Raw genomic sequence first — 22,799 nt, forward strand, 5'->3', positions numbered from 1 at the left:
CTAAGATGCCCTTGTAGTTGGTGGGCACAATGTCTTCATTTCTGAACTTGGCCCCCTGGAGTTTCAGCCGGGTGTTCACCACCCACAGAGGCGTGGTCAGGAGCACATTCACCACACCTGGGGTGGGAAGGGAACCAGAGGGAGGGCTAAGGGAAGTGCTGCCTCCCACCCACCTCTTCTGTCACGGAGGACAAAGACCAAAGTCAAAGCAGTGCCTGGGCCTGTCTGGACTGGGCTGGGGGGTGGGGGGGCACACAAGCCTCTACTGTTAGAAGCAATTCAGGAGGGAATGTGGCTGGTGGGAGAGAAGGACCACAGAGAGACAGAGACACAGACACATGCAGAGACCCAGGGAGACAGAGAGACAAAAGAGAGAACAATTAACAGAACTGCCTCTGACCATGAAACTGGGATTTTCTCATTGGAAAAGCAGGGCACAACCTTCCAGTCCTCATGTGCAGTAGCAGCATTCACAGTGCTGTGGGCACTGCCCAAGACACAAGCCGGCATCTTGGTGTGGGCTGTTTCAGAGAAAAGACTCCCCCACTTTCCCAATGAGGAATGTGAGGACAGGCGGGAGTGACCTGCTGACCATGCAGGCACCTGCACCACTCTCTGCCCCTGGCTTGAGTGTGGGTCAGTCCTTACTGAGACAAACGCAGACACAGTGAGACTCGGGGAGGGCCGGCGGGGAGAAGCCCCAGCTCTCAGGAGAGCTCCCTCCCACTCGTGGGCATATCCCTGCAGACAGGCAGGCAGCAAGCTGTGGGCCGGGGACAGTGGCACAAACAGCACGCTGCTCGCTGCTTACAAGGTTCAGGAGGGGCAGGGACCTGGGTCCCACAGGGAGGCCTTGGGCTGGAACAACACTCTGAGGCCAGGAGCTTCTCTTTGAAAAACACATCATCCCAGTTTTTATCATCTTGAGACTCTAACGGATTCTTTTAAAGGACAATCCTGAAATAATTAACAGAAGGAGAGTGACATTTACTAGGGCCGAGGAGGCAGGCCTGGCCTAGCCACCCAGAGCAGGCAGGACCCCAGGCAGCAGCTGAGGCCCTTAAGGCCCAGGACCCAGGACGCTTTGATTCAGGAACCTCGAGGCAGGCGCACAGGGAGTGGACGCCACAGGGCATGCCCGGGAGACTCCAGTTCTATCTGCTCTCCTGCTGTACAGAACTTCCAGGCTAAGGCTGCTGACTCAAGCCCCAAGAACATCTGATGACGAATGAAAGTGCCAATAACGTGCCCCAGCCCTGTCATGCCCCAGGTCTGCAGCGGCTCCTTCTGAGAGCCGAGGCCTCCCTTGAGCTCCCCTGGATCTGGGCAGCTCAGTGGGCCGGGGTGGCCCTGGCTGGCCTGCCCCCTGGGAAAGGCTTTGAGGATGGGCTGGCTGTGAGCCTATCTCTGAAAGACCAGGCCAGCTGGCTCCAGAGAATGACTGTTGCTATGGCAACTCGTCCCCAGGCTGCCTCTGAGAGATGCATGTACACACCTTCCCCAAGAGATGGGAGGCTCCTGGAGGGCAGGGGAGCATGGCATTCTCAGCTCTGGGCCTAGAGCACGGCAGAAATGCTTACCGACTACAATGGGCAAGGGCACTGGGGAGTCCTTCCCTCTGCCTCCAACCCTCCTCCTAACCAGGCCCATAGGAGCCTCACTGGACAACACCCATGGCACTGGTACCACCACACAGATGTAATGACGTTTCATCACATGCCCAGGACACACTGTCCAGCAGGGGCTGAAGTGAGACAGGGACCTCTGCTGTTCCCAGGAGAGAGGTGGGGAGGTACGGGCTCAGAACACTGAGCGCACTGCTAACTCGAGAGCTGTACTTGCTAAAAGGGGGATTCCACTGCTGGGCAGGAGGAAGGGCTAACAAACTGCTTTTTTAACAAGAAGTAAGTATGAGCCTAAGGCTGGAGGTCATCCCCCTCCCCGTGAACATGAAAAGACCAGATTCCTTCACCGAATCGCTCAATCACCAGCCACACCACTGAGACGTGGGGCTGGATTGCTCAGAGCCAGAAGCGGTATCCAAGCACACACTAGACACCCGAAGGAAAGGTGGCTCAGGGCTCTAGAAGCAGCCCAGTGGAAAGTTATGGCGAAGGGGAGGGCTGCCACGAAAAGAGAAGACTTTCCAGCAGCCACCTCCCTGGCTTCTGGATGTGCCGTCAGGTCCCAGACTTCCAGAGGGAACATGGTGCACCAACTTCTCTTACCTCTTTGGCAAACGCCCTTAACAAGACACTAATGACCTCTGGCTGGCCAGTCGCTACCATCCAGCATGTGCTCAATGGGGAGCATACCGGTGGGGGCCCGTGAGCTGCAACAGTCGGAGGCACAGACCACAGCACTCCAGGGGAGGAGTCGGCCACCCTCTGGGCCAGGCCCCAGCCCACCAAGGGCAGGCAGAGGAGAGCGCACTACACAAGGGACAGGGAGCTCTCACTGGAGCTCTGGAACCCTGCCCACAAGCCCTCTGATCTGCCTGAAGCCTTCCTAACTACAGGGAGCTCCAGGAAAGGCAAGCAGCGCCTCAGGGCTGCAGCTGAGGCCCCAAAGCGCAGTATGAAGAGCCCTTGGGATCGGTCCCAGCCGGTCTGAGCAGACACGAGCCCTCAGAGTCGGGCAGCATCAGAAGGGAATGACCCATTCCAGCCTCTACCTTCACTGCAACGACGCAGAAAGGCTCCGCTACAGGGGGCTGGCTGCGGTGGGTTTGAGGCATAAACTCAGCCACAAGGAGTAAACTCCCAGGTTTGATGCAGAGTTTGAATAAGAGCAGCCGGGTTTCTGCTATTCTTTGGAGAGAACAATGTTTGGTTCCCACACAGTGTATTATACCATGACAAGGCTCCCAGCAGGAAAAGCAACATTTTCTCTAATTACTTGGAGAATATATTGGCAATAAGACTAAAAAACCCCAAACAACAGTTATTATGAGAAATAACGAGGCCCAAAGCAAAGAACAATCTTCTGATGCTTCAACAACTGCCCCCCCTGCCCGCGCTGCTGGGCCAGGCGACCCTGACAGCCCCTCCCTGCCCTGTGCCTGGCCCTCTGCAAGTCCGGCCTTACAAGGAAAGGGCCAGAAAGGGCCCCCGTGGCAAGGCGTCATGTCATTATTTCATCTGCGTGTATTCCACTCATCAACACTGGGATAATCTCCAAGATATGACCTTCTCATAGCAGGAAGACAGCTTAAACAGACTCGTCCAAAGTCAGGCTCATGGCCCAGGAGGGCTCAGTGACTCCTTAATCAGAGGGCGGATGGCAGAGTTCATAGAGTCAGGAATACCGGGGCTGGAATCTTGCCTCCACAGGTGTGAGGTGTGAGACCCTGGGCAAATCCCTCAGCAGACAAACCTGTACCTCGGTGACCCCACTTATCTCCTAATACTTTTGTGAGGCTCGATGAAGTTGAAGGCTTTCCTAACCTTAAGGTGCTAGAGAAGGGCCAGTTATTAGAGAGGGGCAGCCTAGGCATTCTCCTGGGTGTCCTAGAAAGGGGATGTTTCCCATGTGGCCCAACACCCTTTGGGCCCAGATGCTATAGGAGGGGCACCAGTTAAGACTCCCCAGGGTCCACAGAAGAGGGCACAACAACTGGCCAGACAACGAAGGAGCTCCACAGCTCAACCCCACACATGCTGATGCCACAAGGAGCTAGAGACAGGAGAGAAGGAGGATGGGGCTGAGCAATCTGGGAGAGGCCCCGCAGGGGGCCTTTCTAGTCCACTCAACACCCATTGATGAAGCACAGCAGACACAGGACTCTAGGCTCATCCTTTCCTCTGGTGCTTCTGAAACCTGACATTGCTGCACAGGACTGTCACTAGATACTGGCCCCCGAGGGATGATGGGAAAGTGCTTTCCCAGGGAAAAAGCTGCTTTGTTCAGAATATTCCAACCCAGTGTTTTCTTCTTTTTTTGAGGCAATCAGGGTGAAGTGACTTGCTCGGGGTCACACAGCTAGTTAAGTGTCTGAGTGTCTACATTTGAACTCAGGTCCTCCTGACCCCATGCAGGGGTCTGTACCCTCATCTTCTGTTTCTTTGCCAGCCCTCCCCACATCTAACATAGCTCTGGACACGTCCATCCTCCTAAGCCTTTAAACTGCGGTTATGCCAACGGGGGGATGAGATAGGGAAGGGGTCCCCATGGCCTCTCCCTGAACTGCCCCGGCTCTGTTCTAGCGCCTTCCCCAAGCCGGACGTCCCTCACAGATCCCGTCTGGCTGTCCGCTGCTGGTCTCCTCGAGGGAGGGCAGGATACTGTCTGTATCCCTGATGCATCAGCCAGGGTGGCTGGCACACAGCAGGCGCTCAATGTTTGCTGACTTAGCCCAGTAGAAGCCATAATCCCTTATGGGGCATTACTGAGGGCTAGAATCTGTCCTTCTAAGGCACGTGCAGAGCGTGACAACGGACACCTGAAAAGCCCGCGTTTCCCCAAGAAGCCCTTGTTACCTGCAACGAATCCAACCACCAGGTCCTTCCCTGTTGTGGAGTGCTGCCCTTTGACCCAAACGGCCTTGAGGCTGTTGAAAGTGTAGAAATAGACAAAATTGGAGCAGCAGAGACTGGAGATAACGGGGAACCAGCCTCGGTAAGGCGCCAGGCTAGGAGAAAACAAACAAGGAGTCAGGAATGGGTCCAGGCTGCCTGCCCCCGCCCCAATCCTCAGGGGCCAGTGACCTGCCCAGGGTCACACAGTCACGTCGGAGCCCTACATGCACCCCGGTGGCCCCCAGAATTCAGCTATCCTAAAAGCAACTGCGTGCTTGGGCACCGAGGGCTCCCAGTGCACCGGCTGGGACAGGCGCCGCAGCGGCCCCAGCACCGATGTCTGGGCCACCATCACTGTTTCCCAAACCATCGATGCTGGTTTTTGGCTAGAAGCATAAAACACCCACCTCACAGGTGTATATGGCAAGGGGCACGTGCCAGTAACTGCCCTGCAGAGATCAGGCCCCACCTAACAGAAGCCAGGCTGGAGAGGTCGCCCAGACTCTGGGGCAGACGGGAAGCACAAGGAAGCCTCTGGTCTCAAGGGCTGCTACCTCCTGTCCTCCCATGTAGTCAGGAAACAAAACCCCTCCTCCCTGCGTGCCTGGAGGACCAGGGACCTCACTGCCCTGCACTTACAGGCCTTCCTCTTTAATGATCTCCATCAGCACTGTGTGTGTCGTCTTCGATTTCCGCTTCTCGTCAACTAGCAGATCAAAGAAGAGACCGTTAGGATCCCTCACTCATGTGCATTCATGGGCTCCCCCAGCATCCCTGTGATCTCGAGAGAGAGGGCAGGAGGCCTCCCACGGGTTGGCTGGATCACCCTGGACTAACACAGGGAAGAGGAGGCCGTGGACCAGAGCGGAACTGGGTTGTCTGTGACCCTCACTGCTGGAGGAAGCGCTCCCACTGATGGAGAATTCAGAGGTCTAGGTCCTCCAGGTAGGAGGGAGGTTTTATCATAAGACTTCTGAAATCAGGATTGGTCTTTGTACTCATCAGAGCTACTACATTTTTTAAAGATGTTTTCTTTGTCACTGTGAGTTCTTAACCTGCAGTCCAAGGAACCAAAATTGCAGGGGATCTGTGAACTCGGATGGGGAAGAAAGCTACATCTTTAATCCATTCTATTTGGTTTCTTACAGAATCCTATGTATTTTACTTCATGAATTCATAACCATGATTCTGAGAAAGGGTCCAAAGGCTTTCCCAGATCGACAAAAAGGGGGCAGTGCCTGCTTTAAGGGGCTGTGGTCACTGCATAAACTATCCACTGTTGCACTGGTCTGCTCACTTCACTCTGAATCAGTCCAGGCAAGTCTTCCCAGGTTTTTCTAAATTCACCCTTTCTTGTCCATTCCATTCTTATCATTATTTGTTCAGCCATTCCCCAATCGATGGGCAATCAATCAAGCAATAAGCATTTATTAAGTATTTAGTAAGGAAAAGTCAAAACAATTCCTGTCCCCAAGGGGCTCACATTCTGATGGGGGGGGGACCATACACACGTATGTATGTATGTATATGTATTCGTCAGTACATACCGTGTTTCCCCGATAATAAGGCCTATCCCGAAAATAAGCCCTCCCCTTACTGTGTAAGATTCCTCTAAAATAAGCCCTCCTCCGAAAATAAGCCCTATTGAGATTGCTACTAGAGTGAAGGTGATCCCCTGCGCTACACGCCACATTATCGCGGGCCCCTCCCCGGGGGGAAACGCACGCTGCGCTCCAAGCTGCATCCAATCAGAGCTGCAGCAGTGAGCGCGTCATCCTGTTCTTCCCCAGTGATTTGCTTATTGAATAAAGGTACATTTTTTTGTTCACATTTACCTGTTTATTAAAATTGCTGTCAATGTTCATTAAAATAAGCCCTCCCCTGAAAATAAGCCCTCTGGTGTTTTTCTGTCAAAAAAAAATAAGACGACAGTGTCTTATCAGGGAAACACGGTACTTCCTTTTAGCTACAACAAAAAGTTCTGCTATTATTTTTTTGGCACAGATGGGTCTTTTCCTTTTTTCTTCAATCTCTTCAGGGTACATGCCTGCCTAGTGGTGGTATCCAAGGGTCGAAGGGCATGTGCAGTTTAGGGGCCTTGATGGCAGAGTTCTAAATTGCTTTCTATCTTTTTCAAACATGCAAACCTAGAAACCCACCGTTTTCTGAGAACTACAGTGGCATTACCGTGAGGTAGGAAGGGCTTACTAAATACAAGAATTACTGTAAAACTACACTGTTCTTCTCAGTGGCCACATGTCTCGATAGTCTTCTAGCGTCTGTCACAAAGGGTGAAGAACCAAGATGGTGGGGATGACAGCCAGCTCTTTGGATCAGCAGAGGAGAGCAGAGTGGGTTTCATGTTTTTGTTTCCTCTTTGTGGTGTGTCCCTGTGGATCTGACACTGACTTTGCTTCTAGTAGTTTTCTGGTGGTATTGAGAGTTCCAAAATGAGTAACCAAAACAAAAGACATCAGCAGACATGCTTCTTTCCCAACAAGCGCCTGCTGGGATGGTCGACTCAGCAGACAGGCCTTCTGCTCCAAGAGCCAGCCATGTAAGGCACTTGGTGACCGTGGGTTTCTGCATGTGCCTCACAACACTTCTCATAAGATCTGAAAATCACTCATGCAAGAAAGTGAGTGAGTGAGAGGAAGAAAGGAGAGAAGGGAGTGCAAAGAAACCCTGCCCTAGAGAAAGGTGCTCAGTCTTGGGCACCGCTGACACACAGGGCTATGGGAAACCATGAAAATGAGCAGTGTGCGGAGAAAAGGGAGAAAATTGGGGGGGGACCAACAGGGTTGGCTTTGAGTAGCTGAAGGTCTATGCTAGGGAAAGAACAGCTAGATTCATTCTGCGTGGCCCCCTACCCACCGAGGAAGAACCAGGAGCTGTGGAGAGACCCACTCTGGCTTCCCAACAATGAAAGCTATTTAAGATCAGAGTGTACGCGTGTCTTTGGTCCCTGAGTACAGGCTAGCTGCCCACGGGGGTGCACACTGCAGCAGGAATTCCTGTACCACTGTGGGCTAGCCTCAGTGTCCAGGGAGGCGGCGAACGCTTGTGTGAGAGATCGTAATCAAGCAATCTCATCTGTCTGCTTTCTCTCAGATTCCAAAATGGGCACACCTCTAGGTCCTCTGGGAATGACTCTTCCTGCTCATTAGCAAAGGGCTCTAACAACTGACATCTAGAGCTGGCAGAAAAGGGTGATGGCAGGTCCCTCAAGGAAGAAGGGAGTATGGGCAGCTGCTGACCATCCAGCAAATGTGAGCACGCTCACCCCAAAGGAGAAGCTTACTCACCCTGAAGTCGAAGCCTGGCAGTGTCCAAAGGGAAAAACACCGTCATGGCGGTCACACTTCCCTGTAAAAGCAGAAAGAACACTTAGCTCAGTTTCACAAGGGGGAGGCCCTCCCTCCCTGACAAGGTGGCCTCCCCAGCCTCAACAGCCCAGGCTCTAGGAGCCTCTTAGCACCTCTGGGAATCATTCCTTCACGTCACACCTCTGCTAAGAATAAAAACAGGAATAACATCAACATTTCTATAGCATTCAAAAGATCCACAGATGGAAGAACTGAATTTTCCAAAACAAAAAGGAATCTGTGATCATGTGTTTATTAAAACAGGTTCTGAAAATGCTGGGCTACATCTAGGAAACCCCTGGTAAAGGCGTTAATGCAGGGGCTGGACAACATGAGCCACCACATGGACCAATTTTCACTGGAAAACAGTCAGTCTCTCCCTGCTGCCCAGAGAGGTACCAAGCAAGAGTCAATGGGAGGGAAACCTCTTTTCACACTCTTATTATTTATTCAGTCAACACTTTCTCTCCTGCCTTCCTCAAATTGGAAAAACCAAGGATTAGAGAATTTAGAGGTAAAAGAAGCCTTAGGGGCCATCTAGTCTATCCCTCTTATTTTACAGATGAGGAAACTGACTCCCAAAGAGGTGAAGCTGGCTTACCCAAGGTCACATGGCAGAGCTAGGATTAAAATCCAAGTCTTTTGGGGCGGCCAGGTATCACAGCGAGTAAGAGCAATGGCTCCAGTGTCAGGATGACCTGGGATCGAATCCAGGCTCGGACACTCAGCACCCACCCAGAAACACCTGGCCGTGTAACCTTGAGCAAGTTACTTAACCCCAATTGCTTAGGGGCGGTCAGGTGGCTCAGCGAGACCGGCTCCAGTGTCAGGATGATCTGGAGATCGAATCCCGGGCTCAGACACTCAGCACCACAACCAGAAACACCTGGCCGTGTAACCTTGAGCAAGTTACCTAACCCCAATTGCTTAGGGGTGGCCAGGTGGCTCAGTGAGACTGGCTCCAGTGTCAGGATGACCTGGAGTTCGAATCCTGGGCTTAGACACTCAGCACCACACCCAGAAATAACTGGTTGTGTAACCTTGAGCAAGTTACTTAACCCCGATTGCTTAAAAAAAAAAAAAAAATCCAAGCCTTTTCCCGTTCAATTTACACAATTTAGTTGTTCAGTCTTATTGTCCATAACAAACTTGGACAAGTGTTGTTCAAGATTTTTCTTTAAGCTACTAATTGGTGTTGCAAAGAAAAGCACACAAAAGCATCTTTTGAGGAATAAAATGTAACCCAATAAACACTTATCAGGACCACTATGTGCAGAGCTCTGTGTGAGGTACTGACTGCTGTGGTGGCTCATTCATGTCCAACTTCTCATGACCAGTGGACCACAGAGTCCATGGGCTTTTCTTGGCAAACATACTGGATGGTTTGCCATCTCTTTCTTCAGTGGATTAAGGTAAACAGAGGTGAAGTGACTTGCCCAGGATCACATGGCTAGTAAGCTCTAAGACCAAATTTGATTCTTCCAGTCTTCCTAACTCCAGGCCCAGAGCTCTATATTGGCTGAAACATCTAGCTGCCCCAGGTGCTGATATAGGGATTAAAAAAAAAAAGGCACTGTTTTTTGCTCAAGGAAATGAGATATGAACAAAGATAAAAAGAATATAATCCACAATGAGGTAAAGAGGCCTAAGGAAATTCAAAGAGGAAGATGCTGCTTTCCAAGGGGGTCATAAGGAAAGGCTTCCCCAAAGATGCAGTCCCTGAGCTCAGCCTAGAAGGAAAAGAAAGAGCTGGGGGGGGGGGGAGGGGTGGAGAGGAGAAGAAAGGAGCCTGCAGGCACTAAGGATGGGCTGAAGGAATGCAGGATGGCAGAAGGTGGCAGGTCAAGTTCCGAGAACAGCCAGCAAGCCAATTTGGCTGGAATGTGAAAGAAAAGGCTTAATAGGTAAGCTAGAGCCAGAACACGGCAGGCTAAAAACAGACCACAGATTCGATATTGCCAAAATATCAAATATACCATCAAGAGTAGGCCTGGGCATGATGTCAACTCAATAAACCTTTAGGAAGTGTGTACCTCCTATATTCCTGGCATCATGCTGGAGATCCAAAGTCCAACAGTCACTGGCATCACGAAGACTGTATGGCACAATTCTACTTGTGGAAAAAGACCAGCCCAGGCACGTATGGGCAGCTGGGTGGGAGTCAGAAGATGAAGGACAGAGAGGTGCGCCCATCTGGTATAGAGGCCAAATTTCTCTCAGGAACACATGAAGTGGAAAGCAAAGGGTCCAGGACTTAGAGGAAGAAGACGCAGGTTCCCATCTCTGAACTCCCTAGTTCTGTCTGATCCTAGACAAGTCAAGAAAACTCTGCACCCTCAGGTTTTCCATCTTTTGAATGAGGATATTTCACAGGGCTGTTTCCAGGATTAAATCAGACCACAGCCCTGCATTTAGTTGCTTCATTTGTCAAAGAAGGCTTAAAATCTTTATACAACCTTGAGGTCATTATATAATTCAAATGAGACTATGATGCTTTGGAATCATAAAATGTGAATCAAGTTCACTCAACTGTAGTTGAGTTTTAGAGATTTCACAAGAGTAATATGATGGCTTTGGAGAAAATGCCTATGACTTTTTTTCCCCTTTTTGTAAAGGTAGAATCCAGAGTTATTTATGAGAAATCTGAAGACAAGTTACAAACAGAGGCCATGAGGAAATGGTCGGCTGACTTTTGGCTGGAGCTCTCTGGCCTTCCTTCATTTAAACTCTCTGCTTTGAGAACCAGCAGGCAGAAGAACCCCAATTCATTTCCCATGTAACGCCCCCCACCATGCCCGCTGCACACAATGGTCCTCAAACCAGAGCCTTACATATGGGTTTGCTTACATAAAGGGAACGTGTGGTAGCTGTATGTTTGGGCATGTACTTACATACCTTGGACACACACACACAAACATCACACAATCTACTTTTATACACATAGGCACAATCTATACACAGGAAGGCAACCAACGAGCATTTATTGAGAGCTAAGGAGAGTCAGGCACTGTGCTCAGCACTTGGAAAGCATGGCAGTGCTGCCCTCAGGGGGAAAAGAGAACAGCACTCCAAAAGGAGATGAAAAGGAAGAGGTGGTGAAGGCTCCCACAGAGGGCTCTGAATGGGTCTAAAAGTCTGGGAAGGCAGAAGCTTACCTGAGAAGGAAAGAGTTGGCAGCTTGGGTCCTCCCCCAGAATGGAGTCCCAGGGAGGAACCACCCAAAGGGAGAAGGGGGCTGGTGTGGTACAAGGGTGTTCCAGCAGAGAAACCCAGGGATGTATGAAGGCTGAACACACACACACGCACGCACGCACACACACACACTCACCCACAAGACTGTACAGGAACAGTCTGCTCTCACAGAAATGTCTAGTTTCCTCCCAACAGAAACAAAGGTCAGGCAGGCAAGCAGAGACAACATCACAGACACACAAAACACAGCTGCTGGCATCACTAGCATCTGGAAGCTGACAGCAGCTAAGAAAGAGCCCATCCAGTCTAGGCTGGTCACTTTCCAGAGGAAGCCACTGACCTGGGAGACACTTAGTACATGGGTCACAGTTGGGGCTCAGTCCTCACATCCAGCACTCTTGGGTTTCTCCTGCAGGCTCTATGGTCTTTGCGACACACTTTTCAGAACCCCTCATTTTACAAATAATGAGACTGACTCCAGAAGGCCCATGATCCAATCTGTGCCATTGTCTTGGCTTGGAAAGTCTCCACAAGCTGTTATACTGATGTTCCAAAATGAGAACTGGACTGATCATCTCTCTCTCCCCAACTCAGTCAACCCTAGTGGATGCCTACTACCTTCAGGAACAAATAGAGAATTCTCAGTCTGGCATTCGAACCCTTCCCCCTTCGCAGTCTTCTTACACGCTCACTCCCTTCTCCCTGCTCTGATCCAGTGGCTCTGGCCTTCTGGCTGGCTGATGAATAAGACCCTCTACTTCCAGATTCCAGGCATTTCCTCTGGCTGTGCTCCATGCTTGGAAGGCTCTCTTTCCTCACCTCCACTTCTTGGCCCTTCCCAATCCTTCTCAATCTCACTGCCTTCCCTCTGAGATTTTCTTCAACTGTAGAAACATAGTGACTTACAGGAGCACAGAATTTAGAAGTAAAAGGGCCCATAGGGCCCATCTTGGTCCAACAGCCTCTTGTATACAGATAAGAAAACTGAAGACAGAGAAGGGATCTGACCTCTCCAAACAGAAACTCCTTGAGGGCAGGGCCTGTTTTTGATTTACTCTGGCTTCTAGTCTAATAACTCTTAGGTACTTAATACCTGTTGAGCTGCATTGTACATGAAGGATGGAAAGTCCTCTGTGAACATACAGAAATGTCAGCTCTGGCTATGGAGGCAAGACAAGCCCAGAGCACTCATCCATCACTACTTCTATCTCCAACAAACACTGCAATGGAAAGGATAACGAGCCTGAGCCCATCATCTGGTAAATGGGGAGAGAGTGGGCTGGACTGCCTGTGGGAAATTACAAAGCTCCTTTAATAAAGACCCCGTACTTCTCCAAGAAACAGAGAACCATCTTTTAAAACACCAATATTCCACAGTATTAATGCATGGCCATGAGTCATGGAACACAAGTCTCCCAGGAATTAAGCATGAGGATCACCCAGAGGGCAGTGGTGGGTGTGTGAGCCGTTGCAACACAGAACAAGAGAATTATAAGAACAGGAGCAAAGGATTATTGAAAAAGAGGATGGGCTGGTCCTGTGGTGAAAAAGACAGTCAATAAGTAGATGGTTTAGCTGGTGTGCTGTGCTGGCATGTTCAAGGGGTCAAGAGGCATCAAGGGAGGTCCCCTGACAGGCTTGGAAGGTGACTAGCACTGCTGAAGGGAATACCCACACTGATCATATCGGAGTCTTCTCCTGGTACCAGCCTGATTCGCCAAGGGTCAGTGAGTCTGGGACATGCCTCAAGGCTCTCCCAGACAGTCCCCGACTATTCCACATTCTTTCTTGTCACTGCCACTTGTTCCATGCTCAAAAATCACCATACACTGGTCAGGAGGCCTGCCATACTGGGCTGTTAAGATGCTCTTATAGGAGCTCCAGAAATAACTCACCAGTCCAATGAGTCAGCTGATTACTGGGTTTTCTGAAGCATTAGTATTAAGGTAGTATATTGGAAACAACACTGGTCTGGAGTCAAAGGACCTGGGTTCAAATCCAGACTGCCATGTACTAGCTGCGTGACCTTGGGAAAGTCACTTCACATTTGTAGGCCTGTTTCTTCATATGGGTTGAACTAGACGACCTTTTTGGCTCTAAATCCAAGACCTATGAACATTGGGGTGGGGGGTCCTTTTATTTATTAGTAAAAAAGTATTGCTAGAGCTTTCGGGTTTTCACTGTATAGTATTTCACTTTTATTATGGTATAGTCTGGAAACCTACCCACCATTTAGGCAATTGTTCCTAATTCCAAACAATTTACAAAGAATGGTTCAATCATCACTGCTGGTTGGTGAGGGGAAGCTGGAGATGGGGACACAGTCTGTTTCCAAGGCATCAGTTCAAGAAGGTCTGAGCTTTCTACAGACAAAATAACTGGTTTAAGAGATGAAACTGGTGGGCACCAAACTTGGGCAAGCAGTGTGTGGTAATCACTTGTAATATGAGCTAAGGATATTGGCTTTCTTCTGCCAGAGATCCACGGGCATCCTAAAACTCAGACCCAGAGACAGGAGAACGGTCTAAAAATCAATTCGACAAACAGTTGAAATCATTCAGAAGATGGTCTGCTGGGGCCCAGGGAGGCAAAGATTTGTCCCAAACTGGCCTTCTAATTTTCTCTTCTATCCTTGGCATGAAAAGCTCTGTGTACACAGCGCTGACTTCAATGAGGTGCTGGGGAGAGAGTACTAGTCTTGGGCTCGGGATGCCTGGAGGTAAAGAAAAGCCCTGAGTGATCTGGGCAAGTCAGCCATGTACCTCTCAGCCTGTTTCCTCATCTAAGGTCTGTTCCAAGCCTGCGAAGCTACAGTAAAATGTACACTGTGTATGCCCATCATCCATCGTCTGCCAAAGGCTGCGAATCCAGTCTTTTCATCATTATTTCGGTCAGATTCAGTCTATCGTGTCATTTTTTGTTTCTGAGAATTATCTGTGCCAATATGCAAAGGGGGTGACTCTTACACACAGAAGGTAAGTGTTCCAGGATGCTACCAGTCACAAATAAAAAGAAATTCAGCATTATGTCTTCCACTTCTGCCTGAGTGGGCATTTTGCCACCATCTCTGGGGGAGTGGCCCAAGGCAACACCAAGTATGCAGAAAGGCGACATTTTCTTTTTCTTAAGGCAGATACTTTTTAGTCATAAAACTGATCCCTTCACCACCCTCAGCCCAGGAGTTTCTGGCATGTGCTGCTTCATAGTAAAACCCCAAACCCTACAATTGCTGAGAACCTTGTTGGACTAGCTCCACTACAGTTTTTTTGGGGACAAGGCAATCAGGGTTAACTGACTTGTCCAGGGCCACACAGCTAGTAAATGTCAAGTGTCTAAGGCTACATTTGAATTCAGGTCCTCCTGACGTGGGGCCAGTGCTCTGCCCAGCTGCCCCCAACTACAATCTGTCCAAAGAAGTCACCATCCTAAGCCCTGGGGGGAGCCGCATCATCAGTTCAGATGAGAGAGATTGAGTCTGAACATCCTGTGATTCAGCCTAAAGGGCAGACAGGCAAAGCTTTGACATTTTAAACTATTTTAAGAGTTGGCTTGGCAGTGAAACCCTAAAGACGTTTTCAAGAACCTTTGGCTGCATGAATACGTTTAACTCTTATGACCATATTTGGATATTTTGGCTGAAAGTTCCCTGTAAATGGGAGCCGAAGACAAACTTGTATGTGTAGTGCCTTGTACAGGTCCCCTTGTGATATCTGGTCTCCTCTGTGGTCTCCCAGAGATCAGGACGTGGTCTCAGCATCTATTGCCAGCAAAGATCAGTGAAAGTAAGAGAGCAAAACACCAGGCCAGCAGGATATTGTGTCTGAGGCACAAAGAGCAGGAAAAGGCCAAACACACGAGGCTGGGACCAAGTACGAGGAGGTGGCTGCTTCACACAAACTTGGGACCACTCAGCGGAAGCTTGACATTCAGGCGTGCAGGGACAGAGCCAGACTTCCTTCAGAGTGGACTCGACCTCTGCTGGCGATGAAGAACAAAGGCCAGACCATCCACTCACAAGGACCCAGAGAAGCTGAGTGACCTCCCCAGCACTGCTGGGCTGTGTTGGTTCAGTGGCTGCCGAAAGCAGAGCTAGGAACAGGAGGAAGGGGTGGAGAGGCCAAGCTGAGTTCTGATGGAGGCTAAAGATGCAAACTTCTGTGGGCCATCTAAAGGAAGGCCTTCACAACCGGCTTCACCCACAAGTTGCAGCCAAACAAAAGACATCCCATCATCCCTCATGCCCTGCAACCCTAGCCCCCCTCTGTCTCTTGGATCCCCTCACTCATTGTGAGGCTCCAGCGCCAAACAAGGCTGGAGAAGAAGCCAGCTGTCCTGGAGCTTTAAGCACTCTAGCAGACCCTAAGAGAAAAGGACAAACGACCCAAAGTCCCTGGACAAAGGCACCAGGAAGCCACAACACTCAGAGATCCAGGCAGAGGTTCCTGCTCCTATGGAGCAGGCGGTCAGCTAGGAGGAGGCACAGATTTACTTCAGCTTACCAAGCTTTTATTAGGCACCTACTACACGCAGGGCACCGTGCTCAGTGAGGCAGCTACAAAGACAAAGAAGGCCCCTACAGCCCCGGTCCTGAAGGACAGGAAGACGATCTGTGTGCACTCTATGCCCAGACAAGGAAACACGAGGTGATTCAGGAACAAGGGAGAGAACCCTGGCAGCTGGGCAGAGGGAAGGTGGGCTCCGGAGGGAGAATCAGGGTGGGCTCTGCAGAGCCATCAGGTCGTGAGCCGGAGATTCCACAAGGTGAGAGGAGGAAGGACGATGGCCTGACAAGCACAGAGATGGGAGACAAGGCGCTGATGGTCTGCTTGGGCTGGGACACAGAGTGCGTGAATGGGAGTCACAGAAATTGGGCTGGAAAGGCTGGGTGAGAGCGCGGTTATGGAGGGCCTTCAGTGTCAGTCTTACCCTAGAGGCAGGAGGGAGCCATGGGTGGTCGTGAGCAAGTGTGCCCCAGTGTGTGCAGGATGACAAGGAGAGGAGAGGGTGGCACTTAGAGTGTGGAGGCAAGGTGAGGTGGGACCTGGGAGAAAGGAGGAGGGAAGGATGTGAGAGAGGCCGGGAGCACAGCCCACTGGCCTCACCGGCAGCAGGGAGGGGCCTGGAAGGGTGGCAGTGCCCGACAGAGATACGGCTACACTTCAGGGCCAAAGAATTCACAGACCCCAGAATGCCACAGGCCTTTAGGGGAAGGGCAGATCTCTGTGGGCTGGGGATCGTTAGAATGTGTTAGACTGTGCTATGACACTGAATACCGAGAAGAGGCGAGAAGGGGCCTGCCACTCACCGACTCGGTGTCTAATGATCACATTCAAGAGTCAGGGCAGGCTGGGGTGGGGGTGGTGGCAGTGGCCCGAGCCCTGCCAATGGAATGGAAAAACACTGAGTGCTTACTGAGTATGAGTTCTGATAGGGGGAGACTGTGCCACAGGACAGGTAAGTCATCCAAACATCAAGGCCACGTGGGGGTGCCGCAGGGTGCTGCACAGCAGGGCATGTGTATGGTAAAGCTCACCACCACCTTGACAGAAGGGCCGGATGCTCATGTAGGCAGCATGAGCAAGATCTCTGAGAAAAGGTCCCCAGAAGACTTGCCAACGTGCCTGGTCCACCTCAGGTCACCTGCGGGGCCGGGGGAGAGTAGGTGAGACACGAGGCATGAAGGCTGCAAATGTGGGCAAGTGAAGGGATGGAGGGGACAGGACCCTGATGTTCACAGGAAGGGCAGCCCAACATAAACGCACCTGCTCGGCTTGTGCTAAGCAGCTTGGAATTCAAACACACCCCAATCATGATGCCTCCCCCTCTCCTTTATCTCCCAGCTTCTCAGCCATCAGAGCCATCTGAAACACTTCTTCCTGAGAGTTAATGTCTGGGCCGAGTGGGAAGTGCAGAGACTGGGGGAAGACGAGGTCTGCCTCTGACTCGGCGAGCCTGATGTGCCCTCGGCCCCTGCGGATGCAGAGATCCAACAGGCAGCTGGCCAGTGAAGTCCAGGAGTCATCAACAAGAGGTGATCACTGTATCCAAAGGCACGGCGGGAGAGGGAAAGGGGGCTCAGAACAAAAAGACAGAAGGCACATCACAGAGTGCCCAAGGCTTGGCGGCAGGAAGATTAGAGTTCTGCTTACCACAAACGACCGGAGGCAGGTCCCTTAGCCTCTAGTCTCAGCTTTCTCTTCTATAAAATGGTGCACCTATCTCTAAGGGTGGTTGTATGCAAAGCATCGGAGTGAGCTTCTACAAATGCTAGGGATGAATTGTTATTACTATTATTCTTAGGTGATCCAGTCACGGAGACTGGCAAGGAAGAGTTGGACAGAAGTGTTGGGAAGCACAGGCAAGAAAGAGTATCCAGGTGAGGGAGTGATCAGAGGCCTCAGCAGAAGTGTCAAGTCCTGCAGAAAGAGAAGCTGGAGGTGAGCACGGAGAGGAGGGACCCTGGTGTAATGTCATGCCAAGCAAAGGCAACTTCCCAAGGTTCAGAATACCAGCATCCTTTCCTTGGCATTACATTACACCTGGACAAAACCTTGGAAAAGCCAGGCTGTGCCCTCCCTGCTGCAGGGGAACATGAAAGCCCACTGACAGGAAGGGCCTCTTCCTGGCTGTCACAAACCTGTCCAACCCTGAGGCTCCTCCTCTGGGACCTGGCAATAACACACGACCTACATCACCGTGCCGCGCACATCAAAGGAGACACCACCTGAAAACTGCTTCTTTGTAGGACATGATGGGAACTCTCCTCATCTTGTATCAGAAGGCCAGGAAATGTTGCTACAATGTCCTCACAGACCTGTAACCTCAAATTCTTGGAAGGAGACTCCCCAGAGGCACAATGCGGGAAGTTATCGGATGCGCTCAGCTGTTTTTGTTTAAATGTTTTTCCATGTTATAAGGGAAGATTTGGCGGGGTGAGGAGGAGCCCGTGACTTCAGCGTGAAGACACAGAGAGGCCTTCTCAGAGCTAACCCAGCTTGCTCCCCTCGAGTCAGGAACTGCAGGAGGGGTGGTGGGAAGTGACTGTGTGTGAAACAAAATGGAGCCCACTTTTCTTTTTTTTTTTTGTGGAGGGCAGTTGGGGTTAAGTGACTTGCCCAAAGTCACACGGCTAGTGTGTCGAGTGTCTGAGGCCACATTTGAACTCGGGTCCTCCCGACTCCAAGGCCGGTGCTTTATTCACTGCGCCACCTAGCCGCCCCAAAAGCACACTTTTAATAATAAAAACATGGCCTTTTATTCCAGGAAGAAGCCTGGGGTCACGGACCAGGCCACTTCCCAAAGACTGATCCAACGGGCTCTCTGGCTCAATCCTGAGTTAGCTCACTGTCCCACCCAGCCTAGCCCAGGCCTTCCATCTAGTCACTCATCACAGTGCAGACACTGGCCATCCAGAAATGGGGTTCTGCAAGGTCTCCGGCCTTGGGGCAATCAGTACAATCTCCTTCACAAACAGGAGCACCTGGAGGGCCTCTGTGACCATGGCAGCTGCCTGAGGCCAGCCAATGTCTTCCTCATTTTATGCCTCAGCTGAAGGGGTCAAAGTCATCTCTGCTCTTACAAGTGCAAAGGAATCATCTATGGTTGTGGCACAAACAAGCAGGCCTGGGTCAGAAGGGGCCCTTTCCCTGCAGTCTGTCCATCAGAATGGGAGCTCCTTGAGGGCAGGGACATCTTTCCTGTGTCCTCAGCTCTTAGCACAACGCCTGGCATCTCAATAATGCCTGAGGACGGGGCTCCTAAATCAAAGGCTTTTTTTAACTGCCAACAAATGAGGAGAACCCAAGGAACTTGTGTTCTCTGCTCCCTTGGGGGAATCGTGAGGGCAAAGCTGTGGGCTGCTGTGGCTCCCTTTCACCTATGGGACCAAGCAGGAAAGTCTCTGCTTGGCATCCACAGCCCTTCATGACTCGCCCTATCTGCCTGCACGGTCTTGTGCCCTTTGGTGCGGTGACACCGGCCTCCTGGCTGCTCCACAGCCAGGACACCCCACTGCTCAGCTCTGGGCATTTCTACTGGCCGCCTCCCTCTCCTCATCTCCTCCTCCTGGCTTCTCTGGCGCCCTCAAGCTCCACCTTCTACAGGAAGCCTTTCCCAACTCCTCTGCATCATTTCCTATTTATCCCACATAAAGCTTGTTTTACATACTTCTTTGTTGTCTTCCCCACTAGACAGGGAGCCCCTGGAAGGCAGGAACTGTCTTCTGCTTCTTTTGTAGTCTCAGAGTTTAGCAGTCCCTGGCACATGGCACACACTTAACAAATGCTTACTGGCTGAGCTAACCCGAGATCAGACTGCTAACTAGACAGGTCACCAGGAGTCAAGGCCAGAGACTGGAGAGGAAGGTCAGTGGAAGACTGAACCCTCACCGGGCACTCAAGCATGCCTTCCCAGAGCTCACAGGGAAAGGCAGCCAAGCTCTGGGGCCAGCACCAACGGTGACTGCACAGTTCAGTCGTGATGCCGGGTGTACACGACCAGAGGAAGACAATGTGCCCTGAGGAGCAAGCACAGCTCTGTAAGGGGTTTCCTTGATGTTTTGGGCTAGTTCTTATTCCCCTCCTGGAAAAAGAAAAGTCCAACCCAAAAAGAGCACCGAGCTTTCAAAAGTTATCTTAGGCAAACAGGAGCCAGCAGGGCATGGAGTGTGGGAACATTCAGGAAAGCTAGGCCCCTGCTTGGGGGGCAGAAAAGGGATGTGTTAAGCACCACATCCTGAATATGGATGAAACAAGTGAGCTTCAGTGGAGCAGGGACATCTGGGTTAATGATTTGGCCTAACAGGTATGGGGAACCCATGGCCTCAAGCCTACACGTGGCCCTCTAGGTCTTCAAGTGCGGCCCAGACTTCACAAACTGTCCCACCTGATGGGAGATCCTAAACATGTATGATCTCTGACCAGTGTTACCCTTATGGTCTTCCTCTTATAAAACAAAGGGTCTGGGTGTGAATCACCTATCACCTTTTAGATCTAAATCTCTGATTGAAAATGGAAAGGTTACTTGACTAACAGTCAGGAGAGCCAGGTCTCTGTTCTGTTTCTGTTACAAGTGATCTGATCTTGTATTACTGGGCCTCATCTGTAAGATGGGAGGACAGAGGGTAATGTTCATGTTTGGTATTTTCTGAAGTCATAATAAAAAAGAAAAATTTAAAACAAGGAAATAAAATGACGGACTGGATTAGAAAATTGGCCCTAAGTTCACTGAAGCCACATCATGCCCTATGACGTCCTGGGGTAAAGTAGGAAGCATGGGTATGAACATCTTTCCAGGCTGGAAATCTGTGATTCCATGTAATAGTTAAGTCCACTTCTTTTCTCAGACCCAAGAAATGAGAGGCTGGTATAGGCCTAGCCCCAATACAAAGAAGGTATTCCTAACAACAGGAAGAGAGACCTTCAAGCTCTTCCAGGAGGGTTCTAGCCCTGTCAAGCACCACGAAGCCTCTGCTTCAAGGCCTCCCTGGAAGACTGTGACTCCACAAAGGAGCCTGTGCCAGCTGTGGACAGCTCCGGTCCACCATAAGCAACAATCTGTCCTGTTTATCTGCCACCCACTCATCCCACGGCCTAGACCCCAGGGCCCAAGCAGAGCTAGGCCAACAAGACTAACCATCCCTGCCAACGTGCTTGCTCACGGGCGGGCTTCCGTCCAAGTCTGCTCGCCTGTCAGAGACCTGGTTAAGGGGATTTCTTGTGAATCCCAAAGGGCAGAATAAGGAGCAAGGGGGGTTACCTGGAGAAAGGATTTCACCCGTACCTTCAGAAGCTCCTGCCAAGAGAAGAAAACCCCAGCACCTAGAGGACTCACACAACTCAGTTCCCAACGACTTTCCCAGCACTGCTCTCCATGACTGTTTCAGCCAACCTGGCGACCATCTCCTACTTCCTGGATGTGGACAGGAACGTGCCCCAGGCCTGCCCTGTGTGTATGTCCTCCTTCCCGCCTACGGTGGGGCCAATTCCTCTACAAAGTCTTGCTTAATCTAACCATTCTCTCCACCGAATATACTTTCAAACTTAGTTGCTACAGGAGTTAGTTTTGCTGAACTGCTTACCCAGCCTCCCCCCTTTGTTTTATTCTTTGCTAAAAGGGATGATTCTGGCTAGGGGAGGGACGCATTGGTCCCTTTGATGTAACTGATGTAAGTCAAAGATATTGGGCTGGCTAGGTGGTGCAGGAGTCAGGAGGAACCGAGTTCAAATCTGACCTCAGACACTTAACACTTACTAACCATGTGACCTTGGGCAAGTCACTTAACCCCAAATACCCCTACACAAAGCAAAAAAAAAAAAAGTCAAATATAAAAAGAAAACAAAAGCCAAAGATATCAACAAAAAGCTTAAAAAAAAAGTTCTCTCCCTCCACCAATGTTCTAAAGCACTGTCTCAACCTCTCTTGTTCCTATTATACTGGGATTTGTATTCTGCTTACTTCTGTGCATGATGTGTCCCCACTTATTAAGTCCCGGACACCACTTTTCTACACCTAGCACCAAATACTGTGACTGCACACGTAAGGCATTAAATAAATGTCTGCCAATTTAATGGCATCTTTCCTGTGCAAACAGCCAGAATTCTTGCATGATGGCATTTTCAGCTTCCTCCTTAGCTCAGTCATTTCTAAACATACCGTGGCTCACGTTTATCGAGTCCTCTCCTAGAACAGGGTCCACAGCACAGAAGCCAGGCCTCCCAACGTGGGAGATGAGACAGAGGCCAAGGAAGCAGACTCCTGTGCCCCAAACTCTCTCTGGCCATTAAGGTGGACAAAGCTGACACTGGCTGTTCAGTCATCTTATCACTGAGCTTGTAATCCATAGTCCTCACCCCTCCCCTACTCTTTTTTTACATGAAATAGCGTCTAGCTGGGTCTCTATTCACTGTGTAACTATATAAGCTGTAGAACAGCCCTGTCTTAATTTCCCTGCCAGTAAACTGGAATGTCACTGACTTGACCTTCTAGTATGGTTTTGGGGATTCAAGGTGTTGCACTAAATTAAGTGGCAAACTCTAGTATAACCCAAAACTGCCAAATCAGAAGATGGGGGAGCAAGGTGACACAGAGTTGAAAGAACCACAATGTTGGAATCAGGAGACCTGGGCTCTAGTCTGGGTCTAGTTAACATTTCTTTCTCTGGACTGGGGCCTGTAATTGCTCTGTTTTATCATATGTAAAATCATATGAGGGAGGCCCCATCCCCTCCCTCAAGGAGCTGACAATCTAACAGGGCAGGGCAGTCTGTCATACAATCTAGAAGATGAAAAAGCAGAGCCAAGGCAAAAGAGAAATGCTTTCAGAAGGAATTTTCCACTTGGCTTGAGGCTTTCTGTGCAAGGGCTGCAACAAGGACTTCTGGGGATGGCCAGGGATTTCTACAGGCAGACCTGGAGGGGGCTTTCTTTGCAGGTGAACAAAGGGGATGAGATGGCAAAGGGCAGGACAAGTTCAAGAACCAGGGAGTCATCAGGTCTGGTTAGGAACAGATTATAGACAGGAAGAGGAAGCTGGGCAGCTGGGTCCCAAACTGCAGCCCCACCTGGTGTCTAACAATGACGTCATTCATCTAGTACTCAGTGGTCATGTCAAACTTGCCCATGAACAAGGCATTATGCTAGGTAGTACACAAAGTATCAGAGAAGAAAGTACTAGGAGAAATCTGAGAAGGCGGAGCTCGCTTTCACCTGGGGATGGGAGGAGCAGA

General features: G+C 50.5%; 2 protein-coding genes across 2 annotated transcripts in view; one reads left to right on the forward strand and one right to left on the reverse strand.

Moving 5' to 3' along the window:
- The window catches only part of RBX1 (ring-box 1), a 434,671-nt gene that overhangs the window by 329,876 nt on the left and 81,996 nt on the right, over window positions 1-22,799 (forward strand). The window lies entirely within an intron of this gene.
- The window catches only part of SLC25A17 (solute carrier family 25 member 17), a 33,559-nt gene that overhangs the window by 5,542 nt on the left and 5,218 nt on the right, over window positions 1-22,799 (reverse strand). Inside the window, exons 2-5 of the mRNA XM_069102871.1 lie at window positions 7,823-7,883; window positions 5,157-5,223; window positions 4,479-4,630; window positions 1-117 (exon numbers count right to left, since the gene is read on the reverse strand). Coding sequence (XP_068958972.1) covers window positions 1-117; window positions 4,479-4,630; window positions 5,157-5,223; window positions 7,823-7,883 — 397 coding nt within the window. The remainder of the gene's footprint in view (window positions 118-4,478; window positions 4,631-5,156; window positions 5,224-7,822; window positions 7,884-22,799) is intronic.

Source organism: Petaurus breviceps, unplaced genomic scaffold, assembly GCF_028583685.1.
Source record: "Petaurus breviceps papuanus isolate PSGF00001 unplaced genomic scaffold, PetGlider_PUasm1.0 558, whole genome shotgun sequence".
In the NCBI taxonomy this organism is placed as follows: Eukaryota; Metazoa; Chordata; class Mammalia; order Diprotodontia; family Petauridae; genus Petaurus; species Petaurus breviceps.